Genomic DNA, 22,490 nt, shown 5'->3' with positions numbered 1-22,490 from the left:
CCTATTTAAAAATAACTTGTTTGGGAATATTATTGCAGTAGATAGTATGTTACTTTGTTACCTAAACTTTTCACAATCATTTAGATTGTTTGTCTCCTAAGATCACTTTTGCAGTCTGGTGTTACAGATTGCAGAAGATGAGAGTGTATGCGTATAGTCAGTGGAAGCAGAGTAGATTAGAAAGAGCATGTGTTTACAATTAGGTACAGCTTTACTAATTTGCCAACTATGGATATAATAATTTCTGAGTCTGTTTTTTCTCTCTACATATGGGAATGTGGCAAGGCCATTGTGAATATTAAATGAGAATGTAACATTTAGCACAGGAATAGCTATTATGTTTATTAATAAAAATGCTGGTTGACAGATGAAAACAAAGATTGAGGCAGAATCATAGTATTTTCTTTGTCATTTTTCTGTGGGAAAATAACCCCATCCTTGAGTAAAACCAAGAAATGGGGAGGAAACGGAGAAAGCCAATTATAAATTGGTTGTTTTTGACACTTATTTGTAGCTTCAGGATAATTACTTTTATAGGGAGGGAGAAGATTCTTTGCTTTGTGTTAACCCTTTACCTTTTTGGCATATAGATAATTCACTACCAAGGACTTGAAACAATAGATTTATGTAGCTATTCAACAGATTTTAAGGCTTTGTTCCACATCCAGATGGGAAGACAGTATTATTTCTTTTGTGAAATTCAAGTGATTAGTAGAATTTTACAATTAGAATTTCTCCAATATGGGATTTTCATTTTTCTCTCTCAAAATATGATTTGGTTGACTGAATCTAACAACTCAAGGTGTTAGTAGATCTTAAATTTCTTTTGCTTAAACTTCTTTACATCCTTGAAAACAACATACATCTAGTAGATTAAAAACGGTCTATAAATAGGCAGAAACCCTCGGGCTTATGGCCTTTACGTCCTCATGAAATGCTCCTCCATCTCTAGTTCTTTCATGGGTTCACTGCAGACATTCTCACTGCAGCTGTCACTGTAGGGTTAAACATTTGCCATATTGTAACATACGAAAGCAGTTAAACTGTTTGGAATTGTTTACTTGCTAAAACCACTGTTAGTCAGCAGAGGCAGTACACCAGATTTCCTTGTGGCTTTTAGTGGAAAATGTTAAAAGCGCACTCATTTTTCAGTTATAGAAGTTTTTAGTTTGATCTGGATTAGTCACAGAACTGGCATGAACCTTCTAATTGTGAAGGCTGTCCAAACGCACCGTTTTTTTCTCCTGCTAGAGGAAGTCACATCCGGAGCAGTAGCTCAGCTCTCTGGTAAGTGAAACATGTGAGCATTACTAGGCATTTCACCCTGCGGTTCTGCAGTCCTTGCTCTTCAGAGTGTTGCTCAGTTGGAATGCTTCAATGGGGCCGATCCTGAGGTTCTCTGTTTTTTAAGGACCTACTACTCATTTGGAGGTGTCAGTGGCGGTTTGTAAGATCATATGAGGAACAGGAAAGCATCTGAAATCGACTGAAAAGGAAAACTGTAGCGGTTTTCACAGTGGAAGGAAACTATATTGGCACAGAGGCAGATGATTGAATAAAGTAGTTGGCTCAGAGAAGATGCACAGTCTGCTGTTTTTTCCTCTGAATGAAGACTCTTTGATGGAAGCTGCATTCATGTGGAGATCAAAGAAAACACTGGAATGATAAACTACTGGAGTTTTCTCCCTCTCTTTTTTAAAAATGAAAAGCCTGAAGCCGTAATTTGAGCTCAGACGCCTTCTAATTCCTTCACAGCCTGCCTGTTCCGTTAGGATTCTCCGCTAACACCGCGTTTGCTTGGTGCCTGTGCCCTTTCGCTGGAGCAGCCACAGACCACTGCCTGATGGAGGAGGAGTGAACACTCTGCTTTTCCTGTGCTGTCGATGGGAATAAAGCTAACTGTTTTCCTCTCTTATATGGAATATCTGGACTAATCAAGCCGTATTCTAGTACCAAGAGTCCTATTGTCTCTTGTGGTCTGACTCATTGCATGTAAATGTACTGCAGCTTTGCTATTAATGCAGACTGTTGTTTTTTTTCTTTCTCAAACACAGAAAGAATTGTCAACCTCTGAGCAACGTTTTGAGAGCTCTAGCTGTATTTTTTTTTTCTTCCTCTGGATAGTATCTGTATTAAACCAGCGAAGCTGAAGAAGTGAAGACAAATTAGAAGTGGAAACCGAATAGTGAGATTTTATATTTTATTTTCAATGATAAGCAAGCCAGCTGCTGGTAACTATGACCTTGCAGGCAGGAGTGGGCATCGCTGTGACCGTCTGTCTCAGCACTTGCTTCCCGTCTTATTCTGTTGTGTGTGGTGCTATCACCCAAACAGTGATCTTTTTATGCAAGTGAATTTCTGTAAAACAGGGTAGTAATATGACTATTTTGGTAACGGAAAAATAGTTTTAAATTAGCTGATTCCGGACTCAGTTTTAGTTCTTGACATGTTGATGTGAAATTTCTTTTAAGTTTTACAGTAACCGACAGAAAATAATAGAATTTGGGGTTTTTTTTTTTTCTTTTTTTAGGGAGTTATGTAGTTACAATTTTAAGCTTTAGTTTTTCTGATAGTGCTTGTTAACTTTAAAAACACCAGCTGTGCTTTTTAAAGGATGATTCTAAGTGCTGTACAGAAGAGGAGGAAAAGCTACTTGTGCTCTTCCAACTGTGACTTTTACCACGTAGCTTAGAATTCAGCTTTTTAAAAGAACGAATGAGTCGAGTGTGTATTGTTGTTTTGGAGGAGGTAGAAGATGAGTCTCCTGCATTCATTTCTAAATTGCCACAGGAAAATAAATCCCTACATTCTCCACCTTCGGGAAATATATTGGTAAGATACGAGAGTTTATATGTTTACTATCTTTTACTGAACTAGCAGGGTAAATTTTATTTTTTAAGAATAAATGCAAATTAATTTCCACTAGTTTCATTAAAAACTCAAGTGAAAGCAATATAGGTGTGTGAGTATGATGTAATATTACTTGTGTATAAATGCACACATTTCCTATTTTCACTTTTTCAGATGTTTAGGTAACATTTCAGACTTTATCTCTTAATCTCTTAAAATGAGTTTAAAAAATAATTTGAGGATAGTAGGCTACAGCACCCATGTTTCAGTTTTTACTTTGTGGTTTTAGAAACTAATGTAGCAAGTATGAGGAACTGTATGTTTTAGGAAAGTTGACTGTTGCCAGCAACACCGAGACACAGCCTTCTCTGTCGTGAATTTTATATATTTACATGCAGGGCTGTTACAGAAAAAGAATCAGACTTCATTTTTAATTTCATTTTTAAACCTTTTCAATTAACTTTTTGTTTGAGAGTATAATGTGATACCTTATCAGAGAGGCTATATCGTTGATTAAGAACTTGTTACATTTAGACATGGATGTGTCTGCTTCTTCATGTTACTCAGATTTATAGTAATTTTTGGTCTTTGAATAATAATGATTTTCATCAGCTGTCAGGTTTTCTTTGGATTTTTATCTTTACACATGGAATGCTAACTCATGCATATTATTCGGGTGCCCGGAACAGAGCTGCTCAAGGAGGCTTCCTCTGCGGGCTCCTTGTCAAATGCCTGTTTGACGAGCTGTGTCCTGCAAGTATGTGTTGAGATGTCTCACTTGTATTTATTTGGAAGATACTTTCTTTTTACCATCTGTATAAAAAAAGGTTTCCACTCATATAAAATCTAATTATGGTTATTATACTACCTAATTTTGGTCATGTGCAATTGATTTTTTTTTAATTAGGCCTACTCTTTTTTCCAGGGATTTCAGAGGAATCTTGTACTTTCATATGATTTGACTTTATGAAACTTGGTTCTTGTCAAAAGCCAAGTGATTTTTGTTGTGATAGGGAAGAAGCATTTTAGATTTAAAAGTTATGTGGAAATAGCTTTAGAATCATCCCTGTGGTGTGATTAATGTTTTTATTACTCTCTTGTATTTTAGCCCTCACTGGTGCAAGCTATATTTAATGGAGATCCTGATGAAGTTCGAGCACTAATATTTAAGAAAGAAGATGTTAACTTTCAGGTAAAACAGTTTCACTGATACCAGCCTTGAAGCGTACTTTGCTAGAGTTGATGGTTTTTGTTAAAAGACCTAACATAATTCTGTAAGTTTCTCTAAGCAAAGGTAGAAAGGTCTTGAGACAAAAAGGAAAGGACTGGACGTGTATATTCAGGGTAATTACTAAAACCTAAGACAAGTAGGAGTCAGTGAAGGATTTTTGTTCCCCCAACCTTTTACTTTGAAATTTTTCACAGAAAAGTTGAAAAACTTCTTTGAATAGCCATATAACCTCCAGCATTGATAACATTTGCTGTATTTGCTTTCTCTCCAATATTTACACAAGTTATATTTATACTACACATATATTTATTCTTTTTCTGAATCCCATGTGAAAGTAAGTTATAGACATCATGACACTTCACTGTTAAATATTCAGATGAGGATTCTTTATTGTGAACTTAGAATAAGAGACATGTCTTTAATTTATAATATATCTAACTTGGTTCTGAGGTCAGATTTGCTTTCTGTAAGTAATCATGGTAAACATTATACACAAAGATGCATCTATTTGGGTATCACAGTAAATAAAAACATTGTTTGAAAGTTCTTCAGACTTTTAAAGATACAGTGGATTTAACATTCAGGACTGATGTGAGGGACAGTTTTGGAGAGTGGCTATGTAGCTAATTCTGTGTATGTTTCTCCAGTGGCAAAACTTTTTAATTTACTAAGCTGAGGTGGGTGAAAATATATAATTAACTGTAATAACATCAAATTTTTTACTGTATATATTTTTACTGGAAGTTAATGTTTTCAGTATCTTTTTCATACGTGATTCAGTTCTCTAAGTGATGGAGAGTAGGGAGAAATCGTGATTCATAAGGTCCCTATAGCAACAGCAAAACAGATGACCTGGAATTGATTGGCCAGTTCTAAGAAAGCCGTGTTCTGCCACCTCATCTCCAGCACTCATCTTTCCCCTCTTCTTTTGGACAGTGTATCATGACCACTTGATGTTAAGTAGATATAAGAAGTATCTTATCTTTTAAGGTTGAATTAACTGAGTAAATTTGAATTGTTAGCTAAAATGATTCATCCTCACATTCTAAAATGTAACCAAAATGCTATTATTACATTTTTCCCTTAAACATTGTGTTTAAGTTTATATTTACTGGAAACATTTACCTCATTCAGGATTTATTTTAAATGAAGTGCTGGTTACTTTATATAATTGGGGTATCCTGGAGAGTATACTCAAGACAAAATAATTGTAGGGGTATACACTTAGGAGAAGGAGAAAAAGGCATTTTGTTCTATTTAACATACTGTTTTTTGTTGTTTTAAACAGAACTCTAACAAATCTCATCTTATTGAGGAAGTTTGGTCTATAATCCTACTAACCATGGTTAATATTTCTATCATTATAAAGCCTCATTATAGCCAACTGCTTTTCTGCTATAATAATCAAATTATCTTAAATTTTAAAAGTTTTATCCTCAAAAGATTGTTTTTGAGAATCAGTTTATTCCACTGTGATATCCTCAGAAACCGTTCTGTGTCTGTAACTAGTGTGTGACCTCTTAACTTTTATGACTTTTAGTCTTTGCTTTTCTCCTTATAGATTCCTTTCTTTGCTTACTTTTAAAATATTGTTTCTTAACATCTGCTAGCTTGATCTCTTGTCTGAAACATAGAACCAAGCTTAGACCTAAAAGCTTGGTTAGTGTTTCAGATCAGTAGACCCTTCTTGAGGGCGACTTTGTCTTTAATGATTCATGGGGTTTTGACAGTTTTTTGATGGTTCCTCTTCTCTTGTAACTCTTGAGAGTTGACAGTATTGTCATCATCATATTTGTTAAGTCTTTGGCCATCCTTCTGATTTAGGGTGGCAATTTTTTCCCCTTATTTTTATCCTCCATGATAAGGAGTTGCATAGGATTTTAAGAGGCAAGTGTGTGTTTGTAATAAAACTTAACACTGTTCTATAATATAAAACCTACTCATTCTAGATAGGTAATAAAATATTTTTAAGCTTTATGTCAGTGCAACAGTGGTGTTTTCTAAAATAATTTATTCAAATGAGTATTTGAGAATGACATCTTTTTGAAACTTACATTTTTAAAGTTATTTTTGTTCTTAGAGTGGGTATAAGAGTTCAGATTTGTCTCTATACTGTTCAATAAACATTATTAATTTAGGTTAGCTTCTTGAGTCATATCCTGAAGTATTGAATACTACGGACTACTAAATAGCACCTTTCTTAGTAACGTATCTAATTGATTTTTTAAAAACTGATAAAAAATATTATGCATTCATATAATTTGGTCTGAGAAGGAAGTCTTTTATTGTAGAAGCTACCTGAGATGATTTCACTAGAAGATATGGGGGTTTTCTTTTTGGAGACTTTGACCCACAAGTGGTTGATTATCTGAGTAAATACAGGAATTTGTTGCTTATACAGGAATTTAGTCCAGAACAAGGTGTTTAGGGGTTGGTTCAGACAGTAGTATTGTGGCCCTAGGTGGGCTTCTCTGGGCGACTCTCTGCTTCTCCTCCTGGTGAAGGGATACCTGCTGCATCCTGCACTCAAACAGCCAGAGAAACTGGAAAGGAAGCTCTCTGTAAATTTCCTTTTTTTCTTCTTTAATCAATCAAAAGATCTTTTTCAGAATCCCTACAAAACTCCCTGAGATTCCTTGGTTACCAGCCCACTGTAAGCCAGCCCACCAGCAGAGGTAGAATGGGATTAGCCTTTTGTTTAGATAAGTCATTGTTCATCACCAGGCTCATCCTGTGGCATGAGAGCAGCAGCTTATCCTCAGTGATTATATTGAACTCTATCTGGAGAAAATCAGCATTTTCAGGAAGGAATAAAGGGAATAGTTGTTTGGCTAGGTAACCTAGTAGAAGATTTTTGATTGCCTGAAAACAGTTGAAATAGCAAACTTTTAGAAAAATAGGTCACTCAGATGTGGAAGAAGCACTGTATGCCAAATAGGTAAAACAGTTAAAAACAAAAATTCAAAGGAAGCTTGACAGTCATAATCTAAAGAATTTAAGGAGGCTTTCCTATCTCTCCTTGCGGTCCTTTGGAGCTCTGCGTCCAGGTGGGTGTGCCTCTCCTTTCCTCTGTTGCCTTTTGCGGCTCTTCTCGAGTGCACGTTCTGCAGTGACCAGTGCAAAGAAAGCGAGGAAAGCAACAGAATGGGAAAGACTAGAGAACTCCCTAAGGAAATCTGAGATACCAAGGGAACATTTCATGCAAAGATGGGTACACTAAAGGACAGAAGCAGTATGGACCTAACAGAGGCAGAAAATATTAAGAAGAGGTGGCAAGAATACACAGAACTGTACAAAACAGATCTTAATGACCCAGATAACCAACATGGTGTGATCACTCGCCTAGAGCCAAACATCTTAGAGTGTGAAGTCTAGTGGGCCTTAGGAATCTCATCTACGAACAAAGCTAGTGGAGGTGATGGAATTCCAGCTGAGCCATTTCCAATCCTAAAAGATGATGCTGTGAAAGTCTTGCACTCAATATGCCAGCAAATTTGGAAAACTCAGCCGTGGCCACAGAACTGGAAAAGGTCAGTTTTCATTCCAATCCCAAAGAAAGGCAATGCCAAGGAATGCTCAAACTACCGCACAGTTGCACTCATCTCACATGCTAGTAAAGTAATGCTCAAAATCCTTTAGCTAGGTTTCAACAGTATATGAACAAAAAACTTCCAGATGTACCAGCTGTATTTAGAAAAGGCAGGGGAACCAGAGATCAAATTGCCAGCATCCACTGGATCATAGAAAAAGCAAGAGGATTCCAGAAAAAATCTGTTTCATTGACTATGCTAAAGCCTTTGACTGTGTGGATCACAACAAACTGTGGAAAATTTTCTTAAAAGATGGAAATACCAGACCACCATACCTGCCTCCTGTGAAATCTGTATGCAGGTCAAGAAACTACAGTTAGAATTGGTCATGGAACAATGAACTGGTTCAGAATTCGGAAAGGAGTACATGAAGGCTGTATATTGTCACCCTGCTCATTGTATGCCAAGTGTGGGGCTGGATGAAACACAAGCTGGAATCAGGATCACCAGGAAAAATACCGGTTACCTCAGATATGCAGATGACACTACCCTAATGGCAGAAAGTGAAGAGAAAGTAAAGCGCCTCTTGATGAAAGTGAAAGAGGAGAGTGAAAAGCTGGCTTAAAACTCAAAAAAAATGAAGATCATTGTATCTGGTCCCTTCCCTTCACGGCAAATAGATGGGGAAACAGTGGAAATAGTGAGAGACTTTATTTTCTTGGGCTCTAAAATCACTGCAGATGGTGACTGCAGCCATGAAATTAAAAGACGCTTGTTCTTTGGAAGAAAAGCTATGGCAAACCTGGACAGCATATTTGGAGAAGGCAATGGCACCCCACTCCAGTACTCTTGCCTGGTAAATCCCATGGATAGAGGAGCCTGGTGGGCTGCCGTCCATGGGGTCTGCAAAGAGTCAGACACAACTGAGCGACTTCACTTTCACTTTTCACTTTCATGCATTGGAGAAGGAAATGGCAACCCACTCCAGTGTTCTCGCCTGGAGAATCCCAGGGATGGCGGAGCCTGGTGGGCTCTTGTCTATGGGGTCACACAGAGTCGGACACGACTGAAGCGACTTAGTAGCAGCAGCAGCAGCAGCAGACAGCATATTAAAAAGCAGAGTCATCACTTTGCTGACAAAGGTCTGTATAGTCAAGCTATGGTTCTTCCATTAGTGATGTACATATGTGAAAGTTGGACCATAAAAAGGCTGAGCACTGAAGAATTGATGCTTTTGAACTGTGGTGCTGGAGAAGACTCTTGACAGTCCCTAGGATAGCAAGGAGATCCAACCAGTCCATCCTAAAGGAAATCAACCCTGAATATTCACTGGAAGGACTGATGCTGAAGCTGAAGCTTCAATACTCTGTCCAGGCCAGCTGATGCAAAGAGCTGATGCATTGGAAAATACCTTAATGCTGGAAAGATTGAGGGTAGAAGGAGAAAGGGTTGACAGAGGATGAGATGGTTGGTTGGCATATTGACTCAATGGCTGTAAGTTTGAGCAAACTGGGAGACAAGAAGGACAGGGAAGCCTGGTGTACTGCTGTCCATGGCGTCGCAAAGAGTTGAATATGACTGAGCAACTGAACAGCAACAATGTAAAGAACAGTTTACAAGATTATTATTTGAACAGGAATATAATTTGAAAGGTCTAAGTGCTTCTGTCTTCTTAGCCTTATTGTGAAAGTGAAAGTTGCTCAGTTGTGTCCGACCCTTTGTGACCCCATGGACTATACAGTCCATGGAACTCTCCAGGCCAGAATATTGGAGTGGGTAGTCTTTCCTCTTCTCCAGGGGATCATCCCAACCCAGGAATCAAACCCAGGTCTCCCGCATTGCAGGCAGATTCTTTACCAGCTGAGCCACAAATCCATTTGACTCTTTAGGACTCACTTTTCTTTTGTTGTAAAATGTGTAGGTTTACATTAATGGCCCTCATGTTTTTTTTCACACCCTAAACTTAAACTTGTGAGGCTCTAAATATGTCAGACGAATGATCTCCTGCTTTTGTCCAGAAGTTTTCATTTGTGTTTTCAGATTTATATGGCAATAATAATAATACCTTTCCCTAGTGTTATCAGAATTTAATGCCATATTATGGAGCCCAAATAATTTGAAATATTAATTACACATTTCAGAGAAAAGGTGTGACTTTATTGGAAAATTTTCTACAAGCAAGAATTGTTTTTTTCTATCCAGAGTGATATAAATTGGTGTTAATTATTGAGTTTGTATTTCAGGGCAGCAGTGTGCCTAAACCTTTTTACGGTTACTTGCTGTAACTCACACAACAATCTTGTAAAGTTGGTAGGTTGACATTTCCATCCCAGCAATAGGTGACAAAACTAAAACTCAGGAAGTATTTAGCAGAACAGGAATTTGAACCTATGTAGTACTCTTGCCTGGAAAATCCCATGGGAGGAGCCTGGTAGGCTGAGGTCCATGGAGTCGCGAAGAGTCGGACACGACTGAGCGACTTGACTTTCACTTTTCACTTTCATGCATTGGAGAAGGAAATGGCAACCCACTCCAGTGTCCTTGCCTGGAGAATCCCAGGGATGGCAGAGCCTGGTGGGCTGCTCTCTGTGGGGTCGTACAGAGTCGGACATGACTGAAGCGACTTAGCAGCAGCAGTGGCAGCAGATTTGACAGAACCTGGGGAAATTAAAAAGTAAATTCGAGATACTTGTTTCTTTTGCCAAATAGTGCCATAAAACAGTAATAGTTTAAAAAAAATGGATTTTCTTTCCCCTAAAAGTTATGTCCACATTCTGTATACAAATGTAATCCTAAATTTCATAATCAAATACTGGTAAATTTTAGCATTGCAAATAAGTGAATAAACAAGCCTCCTTTAGTGCCATAGTTTTTGGCTGGATGAAAATGTCATTCAAGGTAGTATCAAACCAGGGGTAATTATAATCCAGCCAACAGTGCTTTTAGTGTTTGAATCAGAGGAAGTCTTAGATTATGAATTCTGTGACTGTGACCCTTTTTAAACTCAGAAGAGTTGATTTAGGAAATAGTCAGTAGATCTTGCCTGTATCATATAAGCTTGATAATTTTGAAAATGCTACCTTGTATATTTTGCATATTGGTTTCTAAATTTAGATGTACTTTTTTTATTGAAAAATTTTTAGGATTGATTTTGCCAAAGTAGTCTTAAAAATATTGACGTCTGTTAAGCTTTCAAAAAATACTTTCTGGGATCATGGAAATGAGGTTGCTTTACTCTGTCAGATGAAGTTGTTTGGCAGATACATACATGTGCATATATGTGTACGTACATCACACAAGCAGATCATTTGTTTTCAGTATTATTGTAATAAGATTGTTGGCAGTTCACACAAAGTAGTAAACCATAAGTTTACACAAGTTGCCTGAATTCCACCCACCCTCATTCTTCAGTGTTCTCTAGCCTTTTCTAGAAATTACCAAGAAGTGCCCTAATCTTTAATAAATCTTTCTGGTGACCACACATTGCCTCTGCTGGCTGTCAGTACACCAAGCTGTTCATGTTCTGGAAGAGGTTTTTAACAACCTCCTCTCTCAGTTACTTAAGGTTATTACATGTACTCTCTGTCCCCAGAACATATTGGTGTGCCTAGTCTTTTGCAGCTCTTCACAGTAATTAGTATTGGAGCCCACAAACCCCCATCTCACGTGTACCCACACGGTTCCCAGCTGGCTTCCACTGAGCATGAGGTAAAACAGGGAAGGACCGGAGAGAGAAGAGCCAGCTTCGCTCCCACCCTTGAGAGGGCCACCTGTAGTTTCTCCATCCCTAAATACTGCGCCTCTCCTCTGTTCTTGCTAGTGCTTCTAGGTTTCAGCCTCAGACTTTCAAAGTTTCTTTACCAGTGTTCAGCTTTCCTCCAGAATTCGTAAATGAGCATATGTTCCGTGTCATTGTCTGTGAATGTCTTATTATGATAGGCCTGAAACAAAGGAAGTTTTGTCCAATGAAACCAGCAGTTTTTGTAGCTAGAAACTGATGGTGACTTATCTCTGATGGTGACTTATCTCTGTATTCCACTAACTGCTTTTTATTTAACATATATGTTTCCCCATTTTTCCCTTTTTTTAAATTCCCAATGTATTTGGAGAATTAGTCCATACTAGTTAGCCTAGAGAGAGCTGCCTTATTCCTTATATTCACATAGTTCTGCCCTTATGTGTTTATAAGTATTTAATCAGTCCCCCTCTTAGAGGACATTTGAGTTATTTTTAGTCTTGCTGATTGGTAATAAATGAGAAATTCACCAAGTAAAGAAAAATTCTAATGAGCAAGCAGAATTTTTATTTAATTAATTTTTTTTTTTAAGTGAAAGGTTTATTTAGGGAGATACATACTCCATAGATGGGGCTTCCCTGGTAACTTAGTGGCAAAGAATCTGCCTGCAGTGTGGGAGACGTGGGTTCAGTCCCTGGGTCAGGAAGATCACCTGGAGGAGGAAATGACAACCCACTCCAATATTCTTGCCTAGAAAGTCCCATGGGCAGAGAAGCCTTGTGGGCTACAGTCCATGGGCTGCAAAGTCGGACACAACTGAGCATATATGCACACACACTTCATAGACAGTGTAGGCTGACCCAAGGTGAGCACATGCTAGCAAAACTTTCATAATATTGGAATTTATTATGAGTTACTATAAATACATTATCAGCTTCCCAAATAGACTAAATGTTCTGTTAGTTCTTTATTTGAAGCAATTTTAATGGACATGTTTATGTAAATTGGCGGTAGATAAATAATTATATAACAAAAATGTCATAGATTATGTCCTGAATTTCAGACTGAGCTGAACTTGCTAATTGCTCTGATAAGTTTCAATTAGTGCCTCAGTCTATTTTTAAATTTTATTGAGATATAATTGACATGCAGTAAGTTACATATATTTGAAGTGTACAATTTTATAAGTTTTGATATGGGTGTACGCCTGTGAAACCATCAGCACAGTCAAGATAGTTAACATTCCTCTTATTCTCAAAAGATTCTATTTGCCCCTGACCTCTAATCTACTTTGTGTCACTATAGATTAACTTGAATGCTTTATACGATAGGTCCTTCTTCTGTCTAGCTCCTTTAACTCAGCATAACTATTCTGAAATTCATCCATCTTGAGGCATACGCTAATAGTTCATCCCTTTCTGTTGCTGAATAGTATTCATTTGTACTGATATACACGATTTGTTTATCCACTCACCTGTTTATGAGGGATTTATTTTTATTTGTTACAAATAAAGCTGCTTTGAAGGTATGTCTACAAGTCTTTGTATGAACATATGCTTTCCTTTCTCTTGGGTGAATATCTAGTGGCGGAATGGTTGGACCATATGGTAGGTGTATGTTTCACTTTTTAAGAAACTGCCAACTGTTTCCAAACTGGATCAACCATTATACATTCCCACCAACAGGACCTGAGAATTCCAATTTTTTCCACATCCTACCAATGTTTGGTATGATTAGTGTTTTCTAATGTTAAACATTCTAATAGATGAGTATCTCACTGTAGCTTTGATTTACATTTCTAAGATAACTCATGATGTTGAGCATCTTTTCATTGCTCCTAGGGAGTCTTTATATCCTTTGGGAAATGTCTTTTCAAATGTTTTTGGTAATATTTTGTCTTACTAGATAGACTCTTGAGTTTTGAGAGCTCTTTATATATTCTGACCACAAATCCTCAATCTGTGGCTTTATTTTCAGTCTTAGGAGTGTGTTTGGAGAGCAGAGGTTTAAGAATTTGATGATATCCAGTTTCTCAATTTATTCTTTTATGGATTTTGGTTTTGGTATGTCAAAAAAAAAATCTCTATCTCAGCATCACATAGATTTTCTCCTATCGTCTAAAAGTTTTATTGTTGCTGTTCATTCACCGAGTCATGTCTGACTCTGTGAACTGTAGCACGCCAGGCTCCTCTGTCCTTCACTGTCTCCCGGAGTTTGCTCAAACTCATGTCCATTACATTTTTTTTTTTTCAGATTTGTCCATATCTCACACATTTTGTTCCTACTATAAATGTTGTTTAATTTCAAAGTAGGATAATTTTTCCCCACTCCTGAGGTAATTTTTCCTGAGTACATTGCCCAAGGCTCTGGGAGTGGTAAGTTTCTCAAGCCTGGCTGGTAGAAACAGTACACGGTTCCCTGTGTGAGGACTGAGTACTGTCTCCTCTGATGCGTGCATTCCCGTTGGCGATGATATGCGGTGCTGTGCTAAGTCACTTCGTCATGTCCAACTCTGAACCCATGGACTGTAGCCCGCCAGGCCCCACTGTCCATGGGGTTCTCTAAGCAAGAATACTGGAGTGGGTTGCCATTTCCTTATCACCTCCAAATTGTGTTTTTTGTTGGGATGCATGAGTGTGTGTGAAAAAGTCTTTGATATTACAATAATTCGTGGCCCTCCCAAGGGCCAAAGAATATAAATTAGGTACACAGTCATTAAAATTTCCTCAAGGCAATTAAGAAAGAGTCATCTAAAAAGTCTCTTGGGTTCAAGTGATAAAGAAAAAAAGATTGAAAAGCACTGCTTTAGTCATTTTGGGTGGTTCTTTTCACAAGTCTCCACTCGTTAAAAGTCCCTTGCACATGTGCTGCTCAGTTCTTAGCACAAAGGATATTCTGCAGGTCTTTAGGATTCTCTTTCTGTACCATCTCTCCACTCTGATACTCTGCCCTGAGAACTCTTATCCCAGTTTTCTCCCCAGACTGCCAGCTCTGTCTCTTCAGCTCAGGGAAATATGCCTATTAAAAATATACTTAGCTCTGTAAAAAGCCATTGAGAAGCATTTTACTGATTGAAACAGCTGACATTCCAGTGAGTGTTTTCACACTTGCACCTTACATATTTTGTGGATTGGCAATTTTCTATGATAGTCCAGCAGTCTTTTTGAAAAAAAATTTCTCTACATTAGTTTTTGAAACAATTGTGTTGTATGTGATAATTAAAATTGCCCATTCATAGATGGCATTACCTTTGCCCCCTCTTACTCTTATTGATATGGAATCTTGGTGTTTTTTTCTTTCTTTCTTTTTTTTAATGAAAAGCAAGTAAGCCTTAGCCTGGGAATATCTGATTGCTGCTAAATGCGTACACCAGAGAGTAAATTCAATGTTTAGGATGCTCTGTGGACTTGTCGTTTTAATATTACTACTGATGGAGCAATATCTAGATTACAACATGAATTAAAACTAGATTCAAAACTTCTTAAATAGAATTTGCTCCAGGGCAAGAATCAAGCCTTCCATTGTGTAAGATACATAGCACTGGAAAGGGGTTTTGGAGGTGCAGTAGTTATGTCTTTCGGCTAAGACCCCTGGAGTTTGATGTGGTCACTTGCATTTAGCAGAGATAGCGTAAGAGCCTCATGTTGTTAATGTCCAGTTCCGTTTTCTGTCCATGTTGTCCCCACTGGCTTCTCACCCCTGTTTCTGCCCAGTGACTTAGGATTAGAACAAATCTCTTAGCTTTTCTCATGTAGCTGTAAGTATGTAGAAGTGAAGTCGCTCAGTCGTGTCCGACTCTTTGCGACCCCATGGACTGTAACCTACCAAGCTCCTTTGTCCGTGGGATTTTCCAGGCAGTAGTACTGGAGTGGATTGCCATTTCCTTCTCCAGGGGATATTCCTGACCCAGGGATTGAACCCGGGTCTCCGGCATTGTAGACAGACGCTTTACCATCTGAGCCAACACTTAGTAAATATTTGGTAGTCTAACTTGATATAATTTGGTATGCTGGTTCACTCCCTTAACAACGATGTGCTGTCAGCTGTGCTGGGTCCTGGGGAGACCGTCATACATGCCTTTCCCCATGTTGCTGACGCTCTGTCCTGACTCTGGGGGTCAGCTGTGCCCACATTGCTCCCAGCTCTCTCTATCTCGCCTTCCATTTCTGTTCATCCTACAAGTCGCAGCTCGTGGCAGTCAGGGTGCTTCCAGTGGTCCACAAAGCCCTCATTTCCTGGTGCACATATCCTGTAGAATCCCCGGTACTGTAAGTATGATAGGATGGCACTCGTGTGAGTTTATGACATCTGGCACAGTTGACTTTCTAAAGGTGAGATTAGCTGGGTGGGCCTGACCTAATGACGTGAACTGTTTAAATCTGGGTCTAGCGTCAGAAACAAAGGGAGTAAGGAATGTGATATGAGACAGATTCTCTGTTGTTGGTTTTAAAGATGGAGGGGCCACAGGTCAACGATTGTGTGTGGGAGCAGAAGGAAGGAACCTTCTGGTTGATAGTCAGGAAGGAAGATTGGAACTTCAGTCTCACAACCACAGGAACCAGATTTTGCCTGAATGAGCCTTGGAAGTGAATTCTTCCTTAGTCAGGCCTCCTTTTGTGAGCACAGCCCATTGACACCTTGGTTCCAACTTTACCAGCTACCCTCAGCAAAGAACCCAGCCAACACCATACCTGGACTTCTACCCTACAGAACTCTAACCAGTAGATGATTATTGCTTTAAGCTGCTGTACTTAACGGTCATTTCTTATGCCGTAATACAAAATTAATATGAGGTTTAAGTATCTCTTTTTATGGAGCACCTTTCCTGGTCCCCCGGTGGTATTATGTCGCCCTGATTAGATGGCTATATTACTTTGAACTGCTTTGTAGCGTCTTACTTTAGTTGTATCGTGTTCAGTAACTCTCTGGAGATACACAGCTTGTTTGAATTCTCTGTATTTAGACCCAGTATAGTCATCCCTCGTTGGTAGAGTATTGGTTCTAGGAACTCCCCACTGTTACCCTATCTCATCTGCCAGGTAGCCAAAATCTGTGGATGATCAACAAGATCCTTGTATGAAATAGTAGTATATGCCATTTGTATAACCCATATACATCCTCCCGTTTTCCCATATACTTTAAATCATTTCTCGATGACTCATAATATCTAATACAGAATAAATACTATGTAAATAGTTGTAAATACAATGTAAATGCTATATATAGCTGCTGGCCTGGGAACTTTCTGGAATTTTTTTCTCAAGTATATATGATCCAGTATACAAAGGACTAACTATATGTTCAGTTCTGTTCAGTTGCTCAGTTGTGTCTGACTCTGTGACCCCATGGACTGCAGCACGCCAGGCTTCCCTGTCCATCACCAACTCCTGGAGCTTGCTCAAACTCATGCCCATCCAGTCAGTGATGCCAACCATCTCGTCCTCTGTCGTCCCCTTCTCCTGCCTTCAATCTTTCCCAGCATCAGGGTCTTTTCACATGAGTTGGTTCTTTGCATCAGGTAGCCAGAGTATTGGAGCTTCAGCTTCAGCATCAGTCCTTCCAATGAATATTAAGGACTGATTTCCTTCAGGATGGACTGGTTTGAAATCCTTGTAGTCCAAGGAACTCTCAAGAGTCTTCTCCAACACCACAGTTCAGAAGCGTCAGTTCTTCGACGCTCAGCTTTCTTTATGGTCCAACTCTCACGTTCATACATGACTACTGGAAAAACCATAGCTTTGACTAGATGGACCTTTGTTGTCAAAGTGATGTCTCTGCTTTTTAATATGCTGTCTAGGCTGGTCTTGGCCAAGGAGTAAGCGTCTTTTAATTTCATGGCTGCAGTCACCATCTGCAGTGATTTTGGAGCCCAAGAAAATAAAATCTGTCACTGTTTCCATTTTTTCACCTTCTATTTACCATGAAGTGATGGGACAGGATGGATGCCATGATCTTCGGTTTTTGAGTGTTCAGTTTTAAGCCAGCTTTTTCACTCTCCTCTTTCACTCTCATCAAGAGACTCTTTAGATCCTCTTCGCTTTCTGCCATAAGGGTGGTGTCATCTGCATATCTGAGGTTACTGGTATTTCTCCTGGCAATCTTGATTCCAACTTGTGCTTCATCCAGCCCAGCATTTTGCATGATGTATTCTGCATATAAGTTAAACAATCAAGGTGACAATATACAGCCTTGATATACTCCTTTCCCAATTTGGAAGCAGTCTGTTGTTCCATATCCGGTTCTAACTGTTGCTTCTTTACCTGCATACAGATTTCTCAGGAGGCAAGTAAGGTGATCTGGTATTCCCATCCCTTATTAAAGAATTTTCCACAGTTTGTTGTGATCCATACAGTCAAAGGCTTTGGCGTAGTGAATAAAGCAGAAGTAGATGTTTTTCTGGAACTGTCGTGCTTTTTCTGTCATCTGATGACTGTTGGCAATTTGATCTCGGTTTCCTCTGCCTTTTCTAAATCCAGCTTGAACATCTGAAAGTTCTTGGGTCACGTACTGTTGAAGCCTTGCTCGGAGAATTTTGAGCATTACTTTGCTAGTGTGTGAGAGGCGTGCAGTTGTGTGTTAGTTTGAACATTCTTTGGCATTTCCTTTCTTTGGGATTGGAATGAAAACTGACCTCTTCCAGTCCTATGTAGCCATTTATATAGTGTTAGAAATGAATGAATAATAAGACATAATCTTTGACTTCAGCAGGTTTATAGTCTTGAGTTTGGCTGTGTTGTTTGTAGGTGTTCTTTCTTTGTGTCAGGCATGTATTGGTTCTGGTTTTAGTGGATAGGAGCAATCTTCTGTCAGTTGTTGTTAAATCTCTTAAGTTGTGTTCAACTCTGTGACTCCATGAACTCTAGGCCACTAGGCTTCTCTGTCCATGGGATTTCCTGGGCAAGAATGCTGGAGCGGGTTGCCATTTCCTTCTTCAGGGATCGAACCCTCATCTCCTGCATTGGCAGGCAGATTCTTTACCACTGAGCCACCAGGGAAGCCCCCTACTACTCAGTTGCCTAAGTCCTACTAAGGTAAACTGGCTTCCTTTCTTGTATTCCCATCAGTACTTGATTAGACAGTTCAAATAACTATAACAGAGGAAGGGTGAATTCTTTTTAAAAAAAAAAAAAAAAGAGGGGACCAAAACCAAAAAAGACATGCACTTGAAATGCAGGCAAGCAAAGGCTCTTATAAAGAATAATCTTATTGTATGCCCCATTCTGCTAGAGGTCTGTCAAGAATACTGACCTTAAAGGGGACGGCAGGAGGTGGGCTCGCTCTGCTTTGTTCTCTGCCAAAGGCTTCCTGAATGCTGAGGGATAGACGCTGGTTCTTAAGGAAGGCATTTAATTAAGTTTTTAGCATTGCATTTCCCTGTCAAGCCTCAAAAGCCAAACTTTACTGTTTAATGACAAGTCTCACTCATAATCAGTAAATAAAAGTAAAGTTTGCAGGATTACTGAGCAAAGCTCAAAAGCAGCACAGGAAACAATAGAAAGGTCACAGGTGAAGAGGGGATTCAGGGACGTTACTCTGTGTTAAGAACTGCCTAATAAAGCCAAGAACTGTGTAATAAAACCATTCTTTGATGATATGGGCTTCAGTTTTCATTCAGGTCATGCTGCCAGAACAGCACACAAAAACAAGTCTAGCTACCTAATACCCTGATAATTTTGTATAAACCGAAGAACCTGTACTAGCCAGAGTCAGATTTGGGAAAGGAAACTTCTGATGTCCCATCCCAAATCATGTATTCACAAATAAAATATTTTAGATGATAATTTTAGAATATCTACTGTGAAAGTGAATGATTTGAGTCAATTAAACAAATATACATTTTTATTAAATTATAATGATAAAACTTGAGATATTTTTTCATATCTTAGTGTAATTACTTTTTGAGGAAAACATGTAAATTACATAAATATTTTATTAATGTATCATTTTTTTCCCTTAGTAATTTTTCTAGAGACTCAGTGATTTGAATATTTCTTACCCAAGTGATAATGAAGCATATTCCTTTGTACAAGCTCAAAAAATAATTATCTATTCATTTTAAAATATGTTTGTCTTTGTATATAACAAAACAGTTACAAAATGGTATATGTCAAGCTTTTATCATTAGTTTGGAAGATAGATATGTACAGTGAGGATTTGGGGATTTTGTTTACATAGAAACTGTATTACATTAATTCTTTTATTTGAATTTTTTCAGATTGCCTTGTGCAAATTTCTGGTAATAAAATTTCTATTTTTATTCTTAATTCCCTTGTAGATCCAAATGATAGTTGGGGGAAAGGCATGGGTGTAAGGGTGAGTAGCTTTCTTTTCCAATACTCAGGTGACTTTCATTTTCATTTCAAACATTAGTTCAGGAGAGCGAAACTTGACAAACCAACAAAAGAAGCTACTTTTCTGAAGCTGAAATATCATTTCAGAGTCTGTGTCTTCTGCCAATTTTTTGATGTACGTTTCCTCTTAGTTCAAATGTGTTTTAATTGATATTTTGAAAGAATGTTGAAGCACTTATATCTGAATTTTTCTCCTTCTTTTAATCTCTTTAAAATTATGAAATATAGCTCACTTAAAACGTGTAAACAAGTAGAGAATATAATGAATTATTTAAATGTAACCTCTACCCAGATCAAGAAACAGAACATGCTGGCGCCTCACAAGGGCCCTTGGTGCCCCTTAGTGATTAGAACTGCCTCCTCCCACACCACAGTGTGACCAGTAGCCTGACTTTATTATAGTCTCTTTCTTAGTGTTCTTTTATAATTTTGCCACCTAATTATTCTTTCCTAAGCAATATAATTTAATTTTGCATGTTTAATTAAATGAGTCATACCACATGTATTCTTCTGGATCTGGGTCTTTTGCAGAAACTATCTCATTTTAAAAATTTGCCTGTGTTATGTGTTGCTAAAGATTGTTCATAATATTCCACTGAATGCTTGCACCATGGTTTATCCGTATTCTTCTGTTGGTGGATAGTTGGGTTGTTTCCAGTTTTTGCCTTTTGTAAACAATGCAGCTGTTCATACGCTTGTCTTCTGTTGCCCATAACCATGCATTTCTATAAGGTGTAGATGTAGGCATAGAATTCCTGATATTTAAGACTATGCATATATTCAACTCAGTAGAGAATGTCATATTCTTAAACAGTCTACACTCCTATTAGCACTGTGTGAGAATTCTTGTTGGTCTGCATAGTTGAACCATGTTCTTGGTTTTTGTCATACTTCGTTATTTAGCCATTCTGTGGTATGTGGTAGTATCTTCTTATTTATGAAGTTGGAGAGGTTGGTTGGTTTGTTTTTTCTAATAGTGTCAGGCACCTTTTTAGATGTTCATTGGACATTTGTATAGTCTCTTGGGGCTTCCCAGGTGGCTCAATGGTAAAGAACCCACCTGCCTATGCAGGGGATGCAGATTCTATCCCTGGCTCAGGAAGATGCCCTGGAGAAGGAAATGGCAAGCCACTGCAGTATTCCTGCCTGGGACATCCCATGGACAGAGGAGCCTGGTGGGCTACAGTCCATGGGGTCGCAAAGAGACAGAGACACGACTGAGCGCACTCACACAGATGAAGTGCCTGTAAAGCACTCGCCTGTTCTTTTTCCTTCTCTCTCTCCTTACTGATTTGTGGCAGCCCTTGATGTGTTCTGTATATGAACCCTTTGTGAACCGTGTGTTTTACAGATACCGTCTCCCATTCCAGTTTGCCTTTTCATTGTTTATTGTGTCATTGAACATGAGGTCTTAATTTTAATGTAGTCAAGGTTTTCAGCATTTTCCGTTATTGTTAATGATTCTGAGTTTTTGTTACCTCAAAAGTCTTTCCTTAAGTCACAAAGGTAATGTATTTGTTTCTGATAGCTTTATCATTATACTCTTTAAATTTAGCTTTGTGATACACTTGTAGTTAAATTAGGCATGTAACATAAGTTAGTGGATTTTCTTCTTTTTCTTTTCCAAATGGATACTGCATTGTCCCAACACAATTCAGTTACCCCCATTTTGTTGGACTCTTTTCTTATTTTTGCATTTTGAAAGTACTTTATATATTGAAAATGCAAGTTCTCAGTCAGATGTGTGATTTACAGATGTTTTCTGCCAGTGTGTCTTGTCTTTATCCTCTTAACTGATATCTTCCTTTAAACAAAAGTTTTTCATTTTGATCAAGTTTAATAGATCAGTGTCATGGACTGTGCTTTTGGTTTCATATCCAAGAACTCTTTGCCTAACCTGCATGTTTTCTCATGTCTTTTTTTCTAGATGTTTTAAAATGTTGGATATGGCAGTTAGGTCTATGATGTTTTTGAGTTAATATTTGTGTTAGGTATTAAGTATAGATTAATGTTAATGTTTTTGGCACGCAGATATCCAGAACCATTTGTTGAAAAGATTATATATCCATTCAATTGATTTTGTACTTTTGCCAAAAATCAGTTGATTATATTTGTGTGAGTTGATTTCTGAACTCTTTATTCTGCTTACGGCTCTCCCTTTTGATACCATACTGCCTTGATTATTGCAGCTTTGTAGTAATCCTTGAAATCACGCGGTGTGAGACTCCCAGCTATGTTCTGTTGTATCAAAATTGCTTTCACTATTTTAAAGTCTTTGCCTTTCCTCATAAATTTGAGGTGGTTATATCTACTGTAAGTCCTGCTGGGATTTTGATTAGGCTTGCATTGGATCTATATAGATCAATAGATCAAATTATTATGTCAGTAATAATGAGTCTTCCGATCTGTGAACATGGTTTCTCTCTCTATTTAGGTTGTCTTTATTTCTTTCCTGTTTTGTGGTTTTCAGCATACAAATCTTGCAAAATTTTTGTCAGATTCATATCTAAGCATTTCTGTTTTCTTTTTCTTTCATTCTTTCATATTGTAAATGTACAGTTTTTAAAAAATATTTTTTACTTGTAGTTGTTAATTGCTAGTATTTAGAAATACAGTTGCTTTTTGTATGTTAATGTTGCATTCAGCAATTTTTCTAAACTCGTTCTAGGATTTTTTTTTAATAGATTCCTTGGGATTTTCTCTATAGATAATACTCCATCTGTGAATAGAGACAGTTTTATTTCTTCTTTCCTAATCTATATGCCTTTTATTTCTTTTTCTTGACTTACTTT

At 38.0% G+C, this 22,490-nt stretch overlaps 1 protein-coding gene across 2 annotated transcripts in view; it reads left to right on the top strand.

Moving 5' to 3' along the window:
* Positions 1-22,490, top strand: part of ANKRD28 (ankyrin repeat domain 28) — a 208,775-nt gene that overhangs the window by 82,871 nt on the left and 103,414 nt on the right. Inside the window, exons 1-2 of one of the 2 annotated variants that reach the window (XM_052638318.1) lie at positions 2,343-2,832; positions 3,959-4,042. In XM_052638318.1, coding sequence (XP_052494278.1) covers positions 2,716-2,832; positions 3,959-4,042 — 201 coding nt within the window. In that variant the 5' untranslated portion in view covers positions 2,343-2,715. Of the gene's footprint in view, positions 1-2,342; positions 2,833-3,958; positions 4,043-22,490 lie in introns of those variants that run through there. The other variant, XM_052638319.1, reaches the window with a different exon arrangement.

The sequence above is a fragment of the Budorcas taxicolor genome, chromosome 1 (assembly GCF_023091745.1).
Source record: "Budorcas taxicolor isolate Tak-1 chromosome 1, Takin1.1, whole genome shotgun sequence".
Taxonomy (NCBI): Eukaryota; Metazoa; Chordata; class Mammalia; order Artiodactyla; family Bovidae; genus Budorcas; species Budorcas taxicolor.
This window is presented reverse-complemented; position numbering and strand designations above follow the sequence as displayed.